Source organism: Aquarana catesbeiana, linkage group LG05 (assembly GCF_042186555.1).
Source record: "Aquarana catesbeiana isolate 2022-GZ linkage group LG05, ASM4218655v1, whole genome shotgun sequence".
NCBI classification, from domain to species: Eukaryota; Metazoa; Chordata; class Amphibia; order Anura; family Ranidae; genus Aquarana; species Aquarana catesbeiana.
In genome coordinates this window covers 519,334,177-519,348,458 of record NC_133328.1, presented here as the reverse complement: position 1 = coordinate 519,348,458, position 14,282 = coordinate 519,334,177, and the positions used below count along the sequence as shown (strand labels likewise).

General features: G+C 37.5%; 1 protein-coding gene across 2 annotated transcripts in view; it reads left to right on the top strand.

Moving 5' to 3' along the window:
- The window catches only part of CA8 (carbonic anhydrase 8), a 128,827-nt gene extending 118,462 nt beyond the window's left edge, over positions 1 to 10,365 (top strand). For both annotated transcript variants that reach the window (XM_073631681.1, XM_073631680.1), the window contains 2 exons: positions 4,820 to 4,975; positions 6,724 to 10,365. In XM_073631681.1, coding sequence (XP_073487782.1) covers positions 4,820 to 4,954 — 135 coding nt within the window. In that variant the 3' untranslated portion in view covers positions 4,955 to 4,975; positions 6,724 to 10,365. The remainder of the gene's footprint in view (positions 1 to 4,819; positions 4,976 to 6,723) is intronic.
- Positions 10,366 to 14,282: the final 3,917 nt, after the last annotated feature.

Sequence of the window (14,282 nt, the reverse complement as noted above, 5' to 3'; positions counted from 1 at the left end):
CCTGTAGTATAGGAAGACATTAGGTGACCAACTTTGCGAAGTGTCCTTCAGAATAAAAATTGTCATACAACGGGACATTGTTTTTATAGATTCAGAGTGCACGTTAACATCTATTTTAGGCAAATAAAGATAGTTCAATGTGCATATAGTAGCGAATACAGATTTTGTATGAATGAGGTATCTCCTAACTATGTTTTTTTTTTACATTTTGGATGTAGTGAAGAAATATCAGAATGCCTGCAATAAAAAGCTGCCTCTGCCAGTGTTGCTGTCACATATTTTCCTGTTGTCATTGAAATGATATGTAAAGGGGAGATCCAAATAGTAGTAAAGCCATACAGGGTTTCTAATCCTTCCCCACTTTATCCGAAACAAAAAAAACAAAAAAATTGGCTTTACTTGACTTGAAAAGTCCAATATTTATAAGTGATTGTGAAGTTAAGCAAAGCAGAACTCAAGGCAGAACCAAAAATAATATAAAATATTTTTTTCCTCACTTTTTCTTTTTTGATGCACTATTTTGCAGAAAATCAAATGCTTCACAAACCTTTACAAATAAAGTTCTTTAAGTTCCATGCAAACCTGCTGACAAATAATTAAACTCATTTGTAACTAATTTTGTAATTTCAGATTTGGTATTACTGCAGTTTAAAATACACATACTTTCCAAAGTACATACAACATGAAATTATGTATGTTTATAAAAATGTTTCCTTTAGTTAGCAATAACACAGCATTGACATTGTTAGACCAATAAATAGGCTGATTGAACAGCAGATAGAAAAGGTACAGATTGCCAGTTGTCTTCTGTCAGAATTAGTGCTATATATGACAGTTAAAGTGTGACTCGGAGATATGTACTGTATTACAATATTGATATGCAGTATGATAATTACTGGGGCACACTGTAATTGGTAAAGTTGTTTTTTGTATTATAAATTAGACCAGAAGCAAACTGCATGCGGACATTACGAATTCCCTTAGATCACAGGGAAATGTCACCGTGTTTGATGTTAAAATGACAAACTTGACATAACCACAGTGATAACACACTCCTACAGTCTTCAAAGGATTTAGAAATGATAAATATAGAAGAACATTACCAGTGATAAGAAAACAGTGTGTCTTTCATGTCATGTTTGCTAAACAACCCGTATGTTTTAAGAAAATTTCAAAAATTTGCATTTAGAGACTGTTTACTTTACAGGATGTTTAGTGCCCATATTTACTATAGCTTTACAAAAGCCTTTCATTTTTCCTTTAATATTATACAAACATATACAAGTTGAATCACAGACAGTTACACTTTTGAAATGAAATCTATCATTGACAAAGAGTGTACTTGATATGTGTCAGCACTGTTATGAGACAAAACAATTCAAATTGCTAATGTAGTGCTGTGATAGGTATCCCTTGTTAGTTGTATTGTCTAAACCATTGGAGTGGTCGTTGTCTGCTGACCTGTGGACACTAAAACTGGTGTACACAGAATCTGGTGCAGATGTGCATAGTAAACAACCAGCTTCTAACTTCAGCTTGTGCAATTAAGCTTTGACAATAAAACCTAGAAGCTGCTTGGTTACTGTTCACAGCTTCACCAGATTCTGTGTGCTCCAGTTTTAGTAAATCTCTCTCAGTTTGTCTTATGTCTGTTCAAGCATAACTTCTGTGCTCTGACTTCATAAGTTAGTGATAACACCAGCCTGCATCATTTATAAAGTTATTGAAAAATCCTAAAAGGATAGCTATCAGTATGGGAGGATCTTTTGGTCACATTGGCACAGCCAAGAGTGGACTTATGTCACATGCTACATTGAATAACAATGAAGTAGTCCATAATGATTTAGACCCTAAACACCAAGGCACGTCAACTGTAACAAAATCAAAAGGGTCCGCTGCATTAGGCCCATTAGTCCAGGGGACCCACCATAGTGGTCGACCTGCTATCTAAACACTGCAGCCTGGGGCCCAGGCTAGCAAAGCTTCAGTTGCACACATCTGTAAATAAGAAGAAAATATCAGACATCTCTTCAGATCAAAAAGAGAAAAACCCTCCTCACCTTGTGTTATGGTCATGTGATTATCTCAAACATAGATCAACATCAACAGGGTCCATTTTGTGATTACCCTTAGCCAGCTCAAAACAGTCCAAAATGTGTAATAGACCCCTGATAGCTCCAAAAAGAGCAACTTCCACTTATCAAGATAAGGTTCAGGTATTTATTTTTAGGGGGCACCCTACTGTTTTTTTTTTTTTTTTTATGGGGTCTCCTCTTACCACCCATACCAAACCCTCATCAGGTATAGATATAGGGAATGCCTGGCCGCTTTGTTTACAAACAGAATAAAGTGGCCATAAAATGTAATTTATTTGGTATTTGTTTTGTTTGTAAATGTCACTTTTGCTTTGGTACATCATACATGTATGCAACTTTACAGACAGGTTTAAAGTCGTTTCACTAAACTCTTGGTAGTAAACACCACTTGGTGACATATATATATATATATATATATATATATATATATATATATATATATATATATACACACTATATTACCAAAAGTATTGGGATGCCTGCCTTTGCACACACATGAACTTTAATGGCATCCCAGTCTTAGCTCATTTGTGAGGTCAGGCACTAATGTGGACGAGAAGGCCTGGCTCACAGTCTCCGCTCTAATTCATCCCATAGGTATTCTATCGGGTTGAGGTCAGGACTCTGTGCAGGCCAGTCAAGTTCCTCCACTACAAACTCGCTCATCCATGTATTTATGGACCTTGCTTTGTGCACTGGTCCAAATCATTTGGTGAAAGGGGGATTATGGTGTGGGGTTGTTTTTCGGGGGTTGGGCTTGGCCCCTTAGTTCCAGTGAAGGGAACTTTTAAGGCGTCAACATACCAAGACATTTTGGACAATTTCATACTCCCAACTTTGTGGGAACAGTTTGGGGATGCCCCCTACCTGTTCCAACATGTCTGTGCACTAGTGAATAAAATAATTATATAGAAAATGTCTTTCAGGTAAAAACATCTGGTGGTATTTTTCTTATCTTATTGCACTACCGTACAGTATGTGAGCAGGATATCACAATAACTGTTTATCCAACCTCTATTTTATTTGCATTTCTTATGAAGCTAGTATAAAGGAAAATAGGGGTGAATAAAAACTAGTGGGTTATCCAATTTTTTTCAAATAGTGCACTCATTCATCTTAGTACATGTAACTGGGGGACATGCCTAGGGATGTGTTCTTTGTCTACACTCTTTTTAATCTCAGAAGGTAGGGATATATATATATATATATATATATATATATATATATATATATATATATATATATATATATATATATATATATATATATATATATATATATATATATATATATATATATAGCAAAGGTTTCAGGGTTGAGTAAGCAATGAAGCAATGCCTATTGCCAATGCACCGCAAACAAATGTTACACGTGATAGCATAACAAAATACAAAAATGTATTTACTTCCAAAAGTTCTGTTTGTAAATTCACCTGTTTTTTTCATATTGTGCTTATGTTACTTATGCTTTCTTGGTCAAAAGATATCTCATTGAAGGGAATAGGTCTGATATGTTGAGGCCTAGGGCTTAAGGGTGTATGCAGGGCAAGATTGTTTCAGCCCATGATATGTACAAAGTGGGGCTGCAAATGTTGCCAGCAATTTTGCCATTTTGGTTATGTTACCTATCTCAACTTATAAGCAAACCTACATTTAGCTTTATTTTATTATGAGATATATATAATATAATATATATATATATATATATATATATATATATATATATATATATATATATATATATATACAAAGTATGTTGTGAGCATGCAGTGGGGTTTGTCCCGAAGTGCATGTTCATTAAAACAATTGTTAAAGATCAAAGCATCTACACACTTTTAGTACGCTCAACCGCCCACACTGTTTTCACTATATCTAAATGTACAAATCACACCTGAAGTGTAGACATGCTGCCTGGTGTGCCTGAAGCTAGACAATGCTATTGGACCTTGGCACTGCCATATTCGATAAGTCATACAAGCCTGCTCTAATTTTTTAGCAATGCATGTGCCCTAGAAGTCAAAGGTCATACTAAGCTACACCTAAAATATCTACTAACCAATATGGCAACATCCAATGTATGCTGAGGCACCAGAAACTATAGGATCCCAAAGCTCAAACACTTTATTTGTCCCTGGACACACTGAACATACAGTAGTCTGTATCTCAAGTAGCATTTGAATACCTATAGGTGGTAAACATAACTTGGGAGGTAGGAGGCACTGGGAAATACACTTAATCCATAATTTATTTTCTCTAAATATATCTGTATTGCATAAAAAAACCTTGTAAACAAAGGTGTAGCTGGCAGGTGGTTGCTAAGCTGTTATTCTTAATGTAATTTAATCTTTTATTGCACTTTATATTGCAGCTGTAATATCACTCTTTACACATATAGCTTGGTACGTTGAACTTTGCTTTGTAATAAAATATATGCAGTTTATCTAGCATGTGCAAAAAAAGGTTAGTTTGAATGGAAATATAAATTTACAATAAACATAGGATGGGTTTTTACTTTTTTTCCCCCTAACCAATAGCTACTTTAGGTTCAATATCAAGCTTATATAAAATGACACAATACCAATTACACGTAGGCTTAACTGTAGTTCAATAGCATGTTTTTGACTCTAGATGTTAAGCGGGATTACATTCAAACGTTAAACAAATGTAATAATGTTTGGTTTTAAAACTTTCTGTGTTACATTAAATGCATTTTGCCCTGTACAGATTGAAGAATTCAGGAGATTAAGAATGCATGTAAAGGGTGCAGATTTGGAAGATGAAAGTGATGGAATACTGGCTGATAACTTTAGACCCTCTCAGCCTCTTAGTGACAGGATTATTCGAGCAGCCTTTCAATAAGTAAACTGGGGCCAAAAACTTGTAAGTATCCCTTTCTCAAAAAACAATATTTATTGTTTCTTGTATTTGATATTCCAACAAATATTGGCTCACATTTCATATATGAGGCCTGTTATGTCTGTATCTACTCACTCAACCATAGTCTGTCTAGCTTCACACATAAGTGACATAAGTGTTGCACTAATGCAAACATTTTAAAGCTCATTACTCCAATTCACAACAATTTAAATGGCACCCCAATGCACTTAATCAAAGCATTGTGGTGCACTGTATTGAACACAAATAGTGCAGGTGTGATCTATGGTCTATATCGATGATTTGGAACCTATTCAAATGAATGAGCTGCCCCCCTCCCCCTCTAAGCATTAACCTCACTCTAGGAGTGATCCAGCACTGTGCCTGGCTGCAGGTTTTCTCTCCTCTCTCCCTCTTCACACAGGGACTGACAGCAGAAGGAGCCATTGGCTATTCTAACTCAGTGAGGACTATGTGTGTTGTTAGATGCACACAGCCTGGCTCGGGATTAAGCCTGCATGCCTGCAAGCTAACATGATTATATATGCAATATGCAGATACAGTGACATGAAGGAGTTTTCAGGTCATCATTTTTGTCTGCAAACTATTAGTATTTATTTAATTTAATAAGTATTACTGCCACATATCTAATACACTAAAAAAATTATGAAGAAGAAACTAAAGCGGTTTTCTCTGAGCCATTGTCTCTTGTAGGTCATAGGTGGAATGGGATTCTTAAAGCGGAGCTCCACCCAAAAGGGGAAGCTCCACTTGTCTGGCTTTTTGACCCCTCCATTGCCACATTTGGCACATTTTGGGGGGGTACCTGATTTTGACAGGTACCCGCTCCCACTTCCGGCTCCCTTTGCTGCAGCCCCCACTCCTTCCCCGTTCACAAAGGGCAGCACGATTCGTGCATGAGCAGTAGAAAGGTGGCTGTAAAGCCGCAAGGCTTGATCCCTGCTTCACACTGGAGTGTTTTGACATGCAATTTGACATGTCAAATCGACGTCAATTGGCATTAATGGCACTGTCCTAATCGGTGCGACGCTGCATCTGCGGCTCTGCACCAATTTCAGAAAATAGTTTCTGTATTACTTTTTGCGATTTCGGGCTGTGATTTACATTGACATCTGTGCAGAAACCTGCAATCCAATTATGGCCAACTTAAGGGTTCCCAAAGATTTCAAGGGGTGAATGGCTGCTAAGGTTCAGTCCAACTGTCAACCTAGGATAAAAGCATAAACTTTAAGTTTTTATTACAAAACACCAATTAAATACTGAGAAAGAGAAGGGTGGCATTAGATGCCAAACCAGTGCTGCAGTGTACATGATCTTACAGGGAACATGCAGATAGCAGAAGATAACAGAGGGATGATCTGCGTGCTGCTGCCCATTTACTGTCCAATCCCAGGCTGGAGGCAGGGAGGTGACCTAATTGTATTGCGTCACCGAAGCAGAGAAAATTTAGACTACCCACCTGTCTGTGGTATCTGGTAAAACTGTGTAAATCTCAGAACTGGATGGACAAAAAAATACATGATTTTGAATGTAAAACAGCTACAATGTATGTATTTCAACTCTATATTTAGCTGCATGTTCATTAAAATGAAAGCTTGGATCCTGCTGGAAAATGGGGCGATCAGAAATTGTTAAAATACAAAATGGTTCCTGCCTCCTAACTACTTACTCTACTACTGTATTTTGTACTGACTGAAGCCACTTATTTTTTTTCCTGCTTTTCTTTATTTCAGGAGAGCATTGTGCCAGAAATGTTGGTGCTTTATCCATAAATAGCATGTGTTACTTGTTAGAAGTCTAGTCTGCAGAGACTTTGTAAAATCAAGGGTGAAGATGTCATGTTTTACATCTGGAGAAAGACTACAACACTATCACACTGGCTTTGTAAAACTTTTTTTTATAAAGAAGTGAAGGGTTATTGCTTAGCTTAAAGAGAACTTCAGGCAATAGAACACAATTCAGCAAATGTGCATGATATCCAGTATGGTTACTGTTTTTTGCTTAAAACATGAACTCCAGAGTACCTTTACTGAAGTTTAGTTCCCAGCTGCTATACTAATTACTATTGTTAAATTTGGGTGTGTGCTCTGTGCCTCAGATCACATAACAGTATGAGCTAGCCTGGTACTGCAGATATAAAGGAACCCTTGTAACACAAGCAAACATCAGGTTAGGGTAGCCTAAAATTTTATATGGATCATTAGTTTATCCATTAGGTATTGAAACAAATTGGGGCACAGATTTCAGAATGTTTTGTGTGTTGTTTGACTTATCTATTGCCAAATGTTATACTTTGTAGTTCTCCTATAACATTTTTTAATGTTAGGTACTTTTTGTTTCAAGTTATATTTATTTTTTTTTATCTTTGTTTGGACTATATCCTCTCCAGTGCTTGTCAAATGTCCACCATCAAAATACGGCAGTAGGGTCCATGCATGCTAGGTGGCTGAAAAAAATGCCAGAACCTCTGGCAGAAAAAGCAGCATAAAAATGCTCATAGTGGCTTGTATTCCACAAGAGTTTTTAAGAGTGTATGGGCATTTGATTTTATAAGCGTTTTTCCCCCCAAAACATTCCCCTTTGCTCATTTTCACTATAATCAATGTACACTTGAAAATGCAGAACTCTGTGTTTATGAGCATTTATGCGTATCAAGTGTTTTTTTTTCTGCTCCTCTAAAAAACTTGATTCAGATGGGGTTTTTGTTCTGCCTGAAAAAGTTTCTCTGCAAGTATGCCTGTAAACTCCCTAACATGCATGGACTAATAGACCAACATAGAGCAGGCTGGAAAAAAAAAAATAGGCCAAAAGCCTGTATAAGCAGTATTTTTTATGCCCACTGTGCATGGACCCTAAAGCTGTAACAGCATATATTGATCTAAACTATAAGTGGATAGTGTAGCAATATAGTTATTCTGTATATTATTTGCAGGATGATGGTAAATTGATTAAACTCAGCTGTAAATGTCATTGGCAAATAGGTGGAACTGATCCCTGTGTATGATCATAGGGGCATTGGATAATTATTTACACTTTACAACAGTTGACAGAAGGTTCAGCTACAGATCAGCAGCTGCATGATGCCCTTCTGGAATCCCCCTTTGATCAACAAACCTTTCTAAAAAAAGAAAAACTATAGAAATACTATTTCCTGCAAAGTACAGTCACTGGAGGATGATATTGTTTGCTGGCAGAGTTTATGACACGACTAAAGTATTCATACTGTAATGTTCACATGCTGTATTTTAAATTTGTAGTATACCAGTACATGTAGTACATGAACATTTGGTAATGGCCAAAGCCAAACATAGTTAATGATAAGTATAGTGTTTTATTTATTGTTTTAATTGAAAATATGAATCAATGTCATCACAGTGTAACTCCTAAGGAACAAAGTTTCACAAAAAGTATATATCTAATTGAATTGTGTGTAGATGACACTGAATCAGACATTCATGGCTTTTCGAATGCTTCAACTTGATTTTAATGTTATGCTGATTAACAATATTCAGTTTATCAATGGCAGGAGACACAAGTTGTTGTAACTACAGGTGTAGTTTTTGGTTGTAGCTGTAGCAGACCTCTGCTGTATATTTCATGCATTTTTATGTACAACATTTTTTTTTTTAATTAACCCCTTTCTGCCGACTGTCTCCCAGCCCTTTAAGAGTTTTAAAAGCTGGGAGGTTGGAGGTGGGCATTCGGGTCATGTGACTGCTGTGATTTGCTGTCACAGTGGTCACATGGTTGGAAAGCTCCCGATCGCAAGTGTGCATCGGGAGCTTACCGATACTTGCCTGCTACCGTGCTGGGAGCGCACTCTCAGCACGGAAATTTGTAAACACAGGACCGCATGTATGCGCCCACCCACTGAGAGGCATATGCCTACAGCCCGCATCAAGGGGTTAAAGTATATCTGTAGCCAGTAGGTAATGGTTATGGCTCCTGTCACGTTTTTATTGCAAACTGTGTCTCCTGTGGGAAGATTCAAGTGGATGTAAACCCGAAATTTTTTTTTATATCATACTGTAGAGTATAAGATTTCCTTTCATTTGAGCCCAGTCTTGCCACACAGAGTTAATCCATCTCTGAGCAATCCTCTTTTATTGTTCAGTGAGAAAAATCTTGACAAACTGAGAAAAACTTTGTCAAATACTCCCCCTTGCTGTGAGTGACAGCCTAAGACACATGCATTATTTTTTAATTCCCTCCCCCACTCCTTTCTTCAGCAGCTCTGCAAGGATTGGCTGTTCCACACCTCATCATGATTTGGCATGCTGAAGTCATGTGGTTACTTTCCTGTCTTTTCCTTGGATGTTAGAGATCATAGCAGAAGTTCAGCAGAAGTTCAGTGTTAGAAATAAACAGGAGAAATTCATATTGACAAGGGGAGTGTAGAGGTGGACGGGGAGTCTACTGACATCACGACTCCACCCACCGAGCTCCAGACAACAGACCCACCCACAGAATCTGCAGTTTTTTGGCTCTCATAACAGACAGAGGGGAGACATTTGACAGGTAAAGATACATGCAGGAGGCATGTATATCCTTATAGATAACCCCTATGGCAGTAGTTTAGAAATGATGACATTGGGTTTACATCCACTTTCACTCTCTATATTTGTCCTGGTGACCAGTGTTACAGAGACAGAAAGTGATAGGATGACTACTAGCAGTTAGCTTTCCTAACAGAAGGTGAATTGATACATGGATACTTTCCACTTCTGGTGACAAGTGTCTAAAGCAGCCTTTCTCTTTAACTTTTACCCTAGAGCAACCTTCCAAATTATTTTTAGATCTCAAGGAACCCCTGCTAAAACCAATTTATCGAGGTCAGTAGGAAGATGTCCCCCTTACATTGTAGACAGAATGCCAGCCTTACAAATAGCTAAAAAAATCATTGGTGTCATGCTGCTGACTTTACCAAGTGTCATAGCCCAGGAACTATGCAGGCAGCATTAGATGGGACGGAAATCAGTCAGTATATATATCTATTCCCTACTGTAAAAAAATAAATAAATAAAGGTTTTGTCTGGGGATACACTTTAATACTTTTTTTTTTACTTACACATTTTAAAAGTTGTTTTTAATAATCTGTTTTTGTTGTATAGTTTTAAAAAGCAAAACAGCTATATTTTTATGTTTCTGTGTTATACATTTTAGTTTAAATGCAGATGATTGTTTCAATAAATTTAAAGAAAAAAAAAACATATAGAAAGTTTTGTTTATTTAAAGTTACTTATTTAAGTCTGAGTTTTTTTGTTTTTTTTTAGAATGAGCTTTTCTGTATACTAATGTGATTAATATATTGTTTATGTTGACTTCTGTATTTAGTACAAAAGTTATTTCTAATAAAAGTTATAGTTTGACAGTCATCATACATTTTTGCTGACTATATTTGACAGTATGTAGTTTGTTAATGTTTCATATTAATTTGAGATGTTCTTGGTTTTTGTTGCACCACACCTGTGCATTACACGTTGTTCATAATCCTCACAAAATTTGATATGTCAGGTATTGGTGGAGCTTGTTAGAATGAGCCATCCTTTGGGTGAAGTTACTGTTAAGTTACAATTGACCATTAAACCTTGAAATGCATACAGGCAGCACAGACTATCATTTCAGGACTTCAGTTTTCAATCCTGGCATTTCCATTGCACACTAATCCTTCCCACTTTCTTTGTTGTAATGTGGTGATATATGAATTCCCAGCCTGTGATGCAGGAAGAAATTCCATGACATACCCACTGCAGGCAGGATTTCCAACCGTCCGTAAATTTGCAGACAGTTTGTAAATTTCAGGAGATTTAAAAACTGTTTGTAAATGCCCATTACGGACAGCGGGCGCAATTCCTAAGCTCGACCGGTGGGGAGGGAGAGGGAGGGTAGGCTGGGCAAGCAGTTATGTCATGGCACCACTTGGCGCCTTTTACAAATTAAAATGGAGGACTGGATGGACACTAGGATCAGGTACGTGCCTCGTTGCTCTCTGTCCTATATAACCTTGGATGGCCTGGGACGGGGCAAGTGATCAGGAGAAGAGGCAGGAGAGCCAGGCTCAGTGCTGGGGACTGGGTGGGTGAGGGTCCTGTGTGTTTCACTATTCATTATCCCTGGATTGTGGCATTGTCCTGTAGGATAGATCTGTGATATGTAGGAGGCTATGTACTTCACCTGCAGGCACTGATCTGTTCAATTAAAGGGACTCCATCACCAGATTTAAAAAAAATATAGCCCAAACATTTCCTTGTAGTTGTAGATAGATCAGGAAAGAGATAAACCGTATTGTTTTATTTTTTTTCTTTGGACTCTCTCTGTGTCCCCTTACAAGAGATTTTTCCTTATTTGCTTTTCCAGAGATGGAAGGAAGTGGAAAGAAAGAGGGAATTTTCCATATAAAGGGTTCTTAGAGCAGCGGGTTTCCTCATGGTATGATTTTACTGTCCCTTCCTGTTCTGGTGACAATAGTGACATTCTGGGTTTTCAGTCATTCTGGTCCCCAGGACACATGTGAGGGGTGAATGTCACACAAACAGTCTGACCAAAGAGAGAATCAGAGGAGCAGTACTTTTGGGGATACAGAGAAGCAATGCTACTGGGGATAGAGAATGGGACAGTCCTTCCTTGGTGGAGGAGAAGAGGAGGATATAGGTGGTGAGAAAATCAAAAGAAAGGAGAGAGCCAACTGGACTGGCCTGCTGCACTTGAGTGAGAGATGGAGGAACCTGGAGGTCAGGTCAGTGACAGCTCCCAGCCAGCTAGACTACATAGTCTGTGGGGAGGAGTAAATACACTAAAGGTAATTGGGGACAATGATATAAATGTTCCTTAGTTTATTCATTTTCTGAAAGGTGGTCTGTGGTCACCAGAGTCCCCTCCACATTAAACCTCTATATTTTAAATAACTTAGAAAAATCACTAAAGTTGGACTATAAATTGGACCGAGTACAGTAAGAAGGATTAGGGATACCTACCCCAATATACTAAAGTACAGAAGTGTAAAGAAAATCCTCCCATGTTAGCTAATGAGCTTCATTATATAGAATATGCTGTAGAACTGTAAACACCTTGTAATACAATTGAAAAGTTTATGATAGAATCAAAATGAATATTGGTAGCCTTACCACATATGAATATCCAAGAGAGCATGCAGCAGATTATCCAAAAGTACACAGTATGTGCAACCAATGGGACTAAAATGACAATACCAACAAAAAAACTAATGATCTCATCCATTGCTTCATATCTATCTCTTAACCAAACCATCCAGAGAAGCCATAAACATACCACCAGCCAACAAGAGGAACTTCAAGATCATCTGCAGCAAAGCAACATGGTGTCTTGAGTATCTACACTCCATCAAACATCAGTGTGTCCTGCCCCTCATAGCAATGCCCATATCTCGAGCAATATGCTCAGACCTATGGCGGGTCACTCCTCTTTGTAACCATGTCCTATCTGGCAAAACTGTGGGAAGTTATGTTGTACTTAAGCTATACCCTTCCCATCTCCCATTCACCAGAAATGATGCACAGGCAGCCGTGCCTGCACATTTCCCGGAACCGCTAACTGGGAGAGGGACAAAACCAAAGAAATCCCCACCGACACAAATAAAGAAATAAACATAACCAGAATAAATAACAAATCATTAACCAAGCAAACTACCAGAAAGATAGGGGAATGTACTGTATATAGCACCGCCTGCAGGGATTTTCCCCACAGGAACATTGAAAAATGCTTTCTGGAATCTGGCTAAACTAAGATTAATGCAAATAAGTACTTCTATCACTATCTTACTGTGTGTGGACAGCATTAGTAGCCTGCCGATTTAATTTCACTTGAAAATATTTTCTAAGAGCTGAGAGGGCGTGATCTCCCTCTCCCATATCTCTATTCCCACCTACCTTGGAACCTTAAAGTGCTTGTTTTTTTCATTCATTCTAAAGTGTTCTCACTTCTCTCTTTACATTGTACATGTTATAAAATGAATTAAAACCCTGAAGAGGGGAATAAAATTGGCATGTAATTGTTATTGTAGGTTTGCATACTTGGAAACCCAGAACCAGATATCTCACTACTAGAACAGCAAAAGTGTAAGAAACTGCCATATGATTATTATTTTCCAGCAGCTACCAAAAATTGAATCTGTTTTTATTGAACTGACCCTTTTAAGTTATGTACAAGTAATGAACAGATATTTGTGAATGCTATTTGCACCGTTTAATGTACTTTTCCAAGAAAACATATTTTGTGGACCTTGGTAGTCAAATATCTTCAGTAGACCTCCTGCCTCTGTCTTTTGAAACAGTAATTACAAAACCAATAAAGGGTGTGATGGTTGCTCATCATAATGAATTAAACAGTGCAAAATAAATTTAGAATTCAGTGGCAATTGGTCCTTAAAGGATGAGGGCACATTAAAAAAACCTTGCCATTAATAATCATTTTCAGTATATGTGACCCACCCAAGCAACAATGTGGGCAACTAAAGAAAGACCAATCCACACTGGTTTATGAAAAGGAGGAGATTTGCATTGTGTGACCATGGCTTTGGGTAATTAAAATTGAGCCAACAATTAGTTAGAGTGGGGGGGAGGAATATCCAAAAAGTCGTTTCAAATATACCTATGGACAGCAGGTTTAGAGAGTTTGCAGCCTGCCATCTGCATTCCCCTGTGTCTGTGCCGGTATGACCACAATGGTTAATGAGCTCTTTCCAGGGAGTGGTTCATTGTATTATGTGCCTGGCGGAGCATGGTTGGTTAAAGTTAAGGTGTTTTGGCAGCAGGATGTAGATAAGCAAGGCAGTCAGATCTCCCTGCATTTGCTGGCTGTTAGTATTGTAAAGTTTTGATGAGAAGGCCGAGGACAGGGGTTTAATGGACCTTAATTTTTAAGTGCATCTATCCTCTTAGCACAATAACCTATACCACAAATGTACTTTAATAGTTTTTAATTCCTAACTTAAAATTGTGCTGTGCAATAGAAATAAACATTCCCCTTTGGTATTTTCCTTTAAATTGTTACATGGGTGTAATTATCATTAGAAATCCCCAAAGTATTTATTTTTAATTGAAAATAAGGCACATACATTTATTACATTGTTTTATGTTTATTAAACCATTCAGGTTGCTGAAATAATATTGGGTTATTCTCAAGAGGAAATTCCCACAGTGCAGTATTTTATCTTTTCCTGTTCCATGAAAACATTTACAGTCACAATCCATGAATCTGTTAGCATTCTTTTTCTTATTTTGGTGTTATCAAAATCATTTCGTTTTCGTTGTATGAA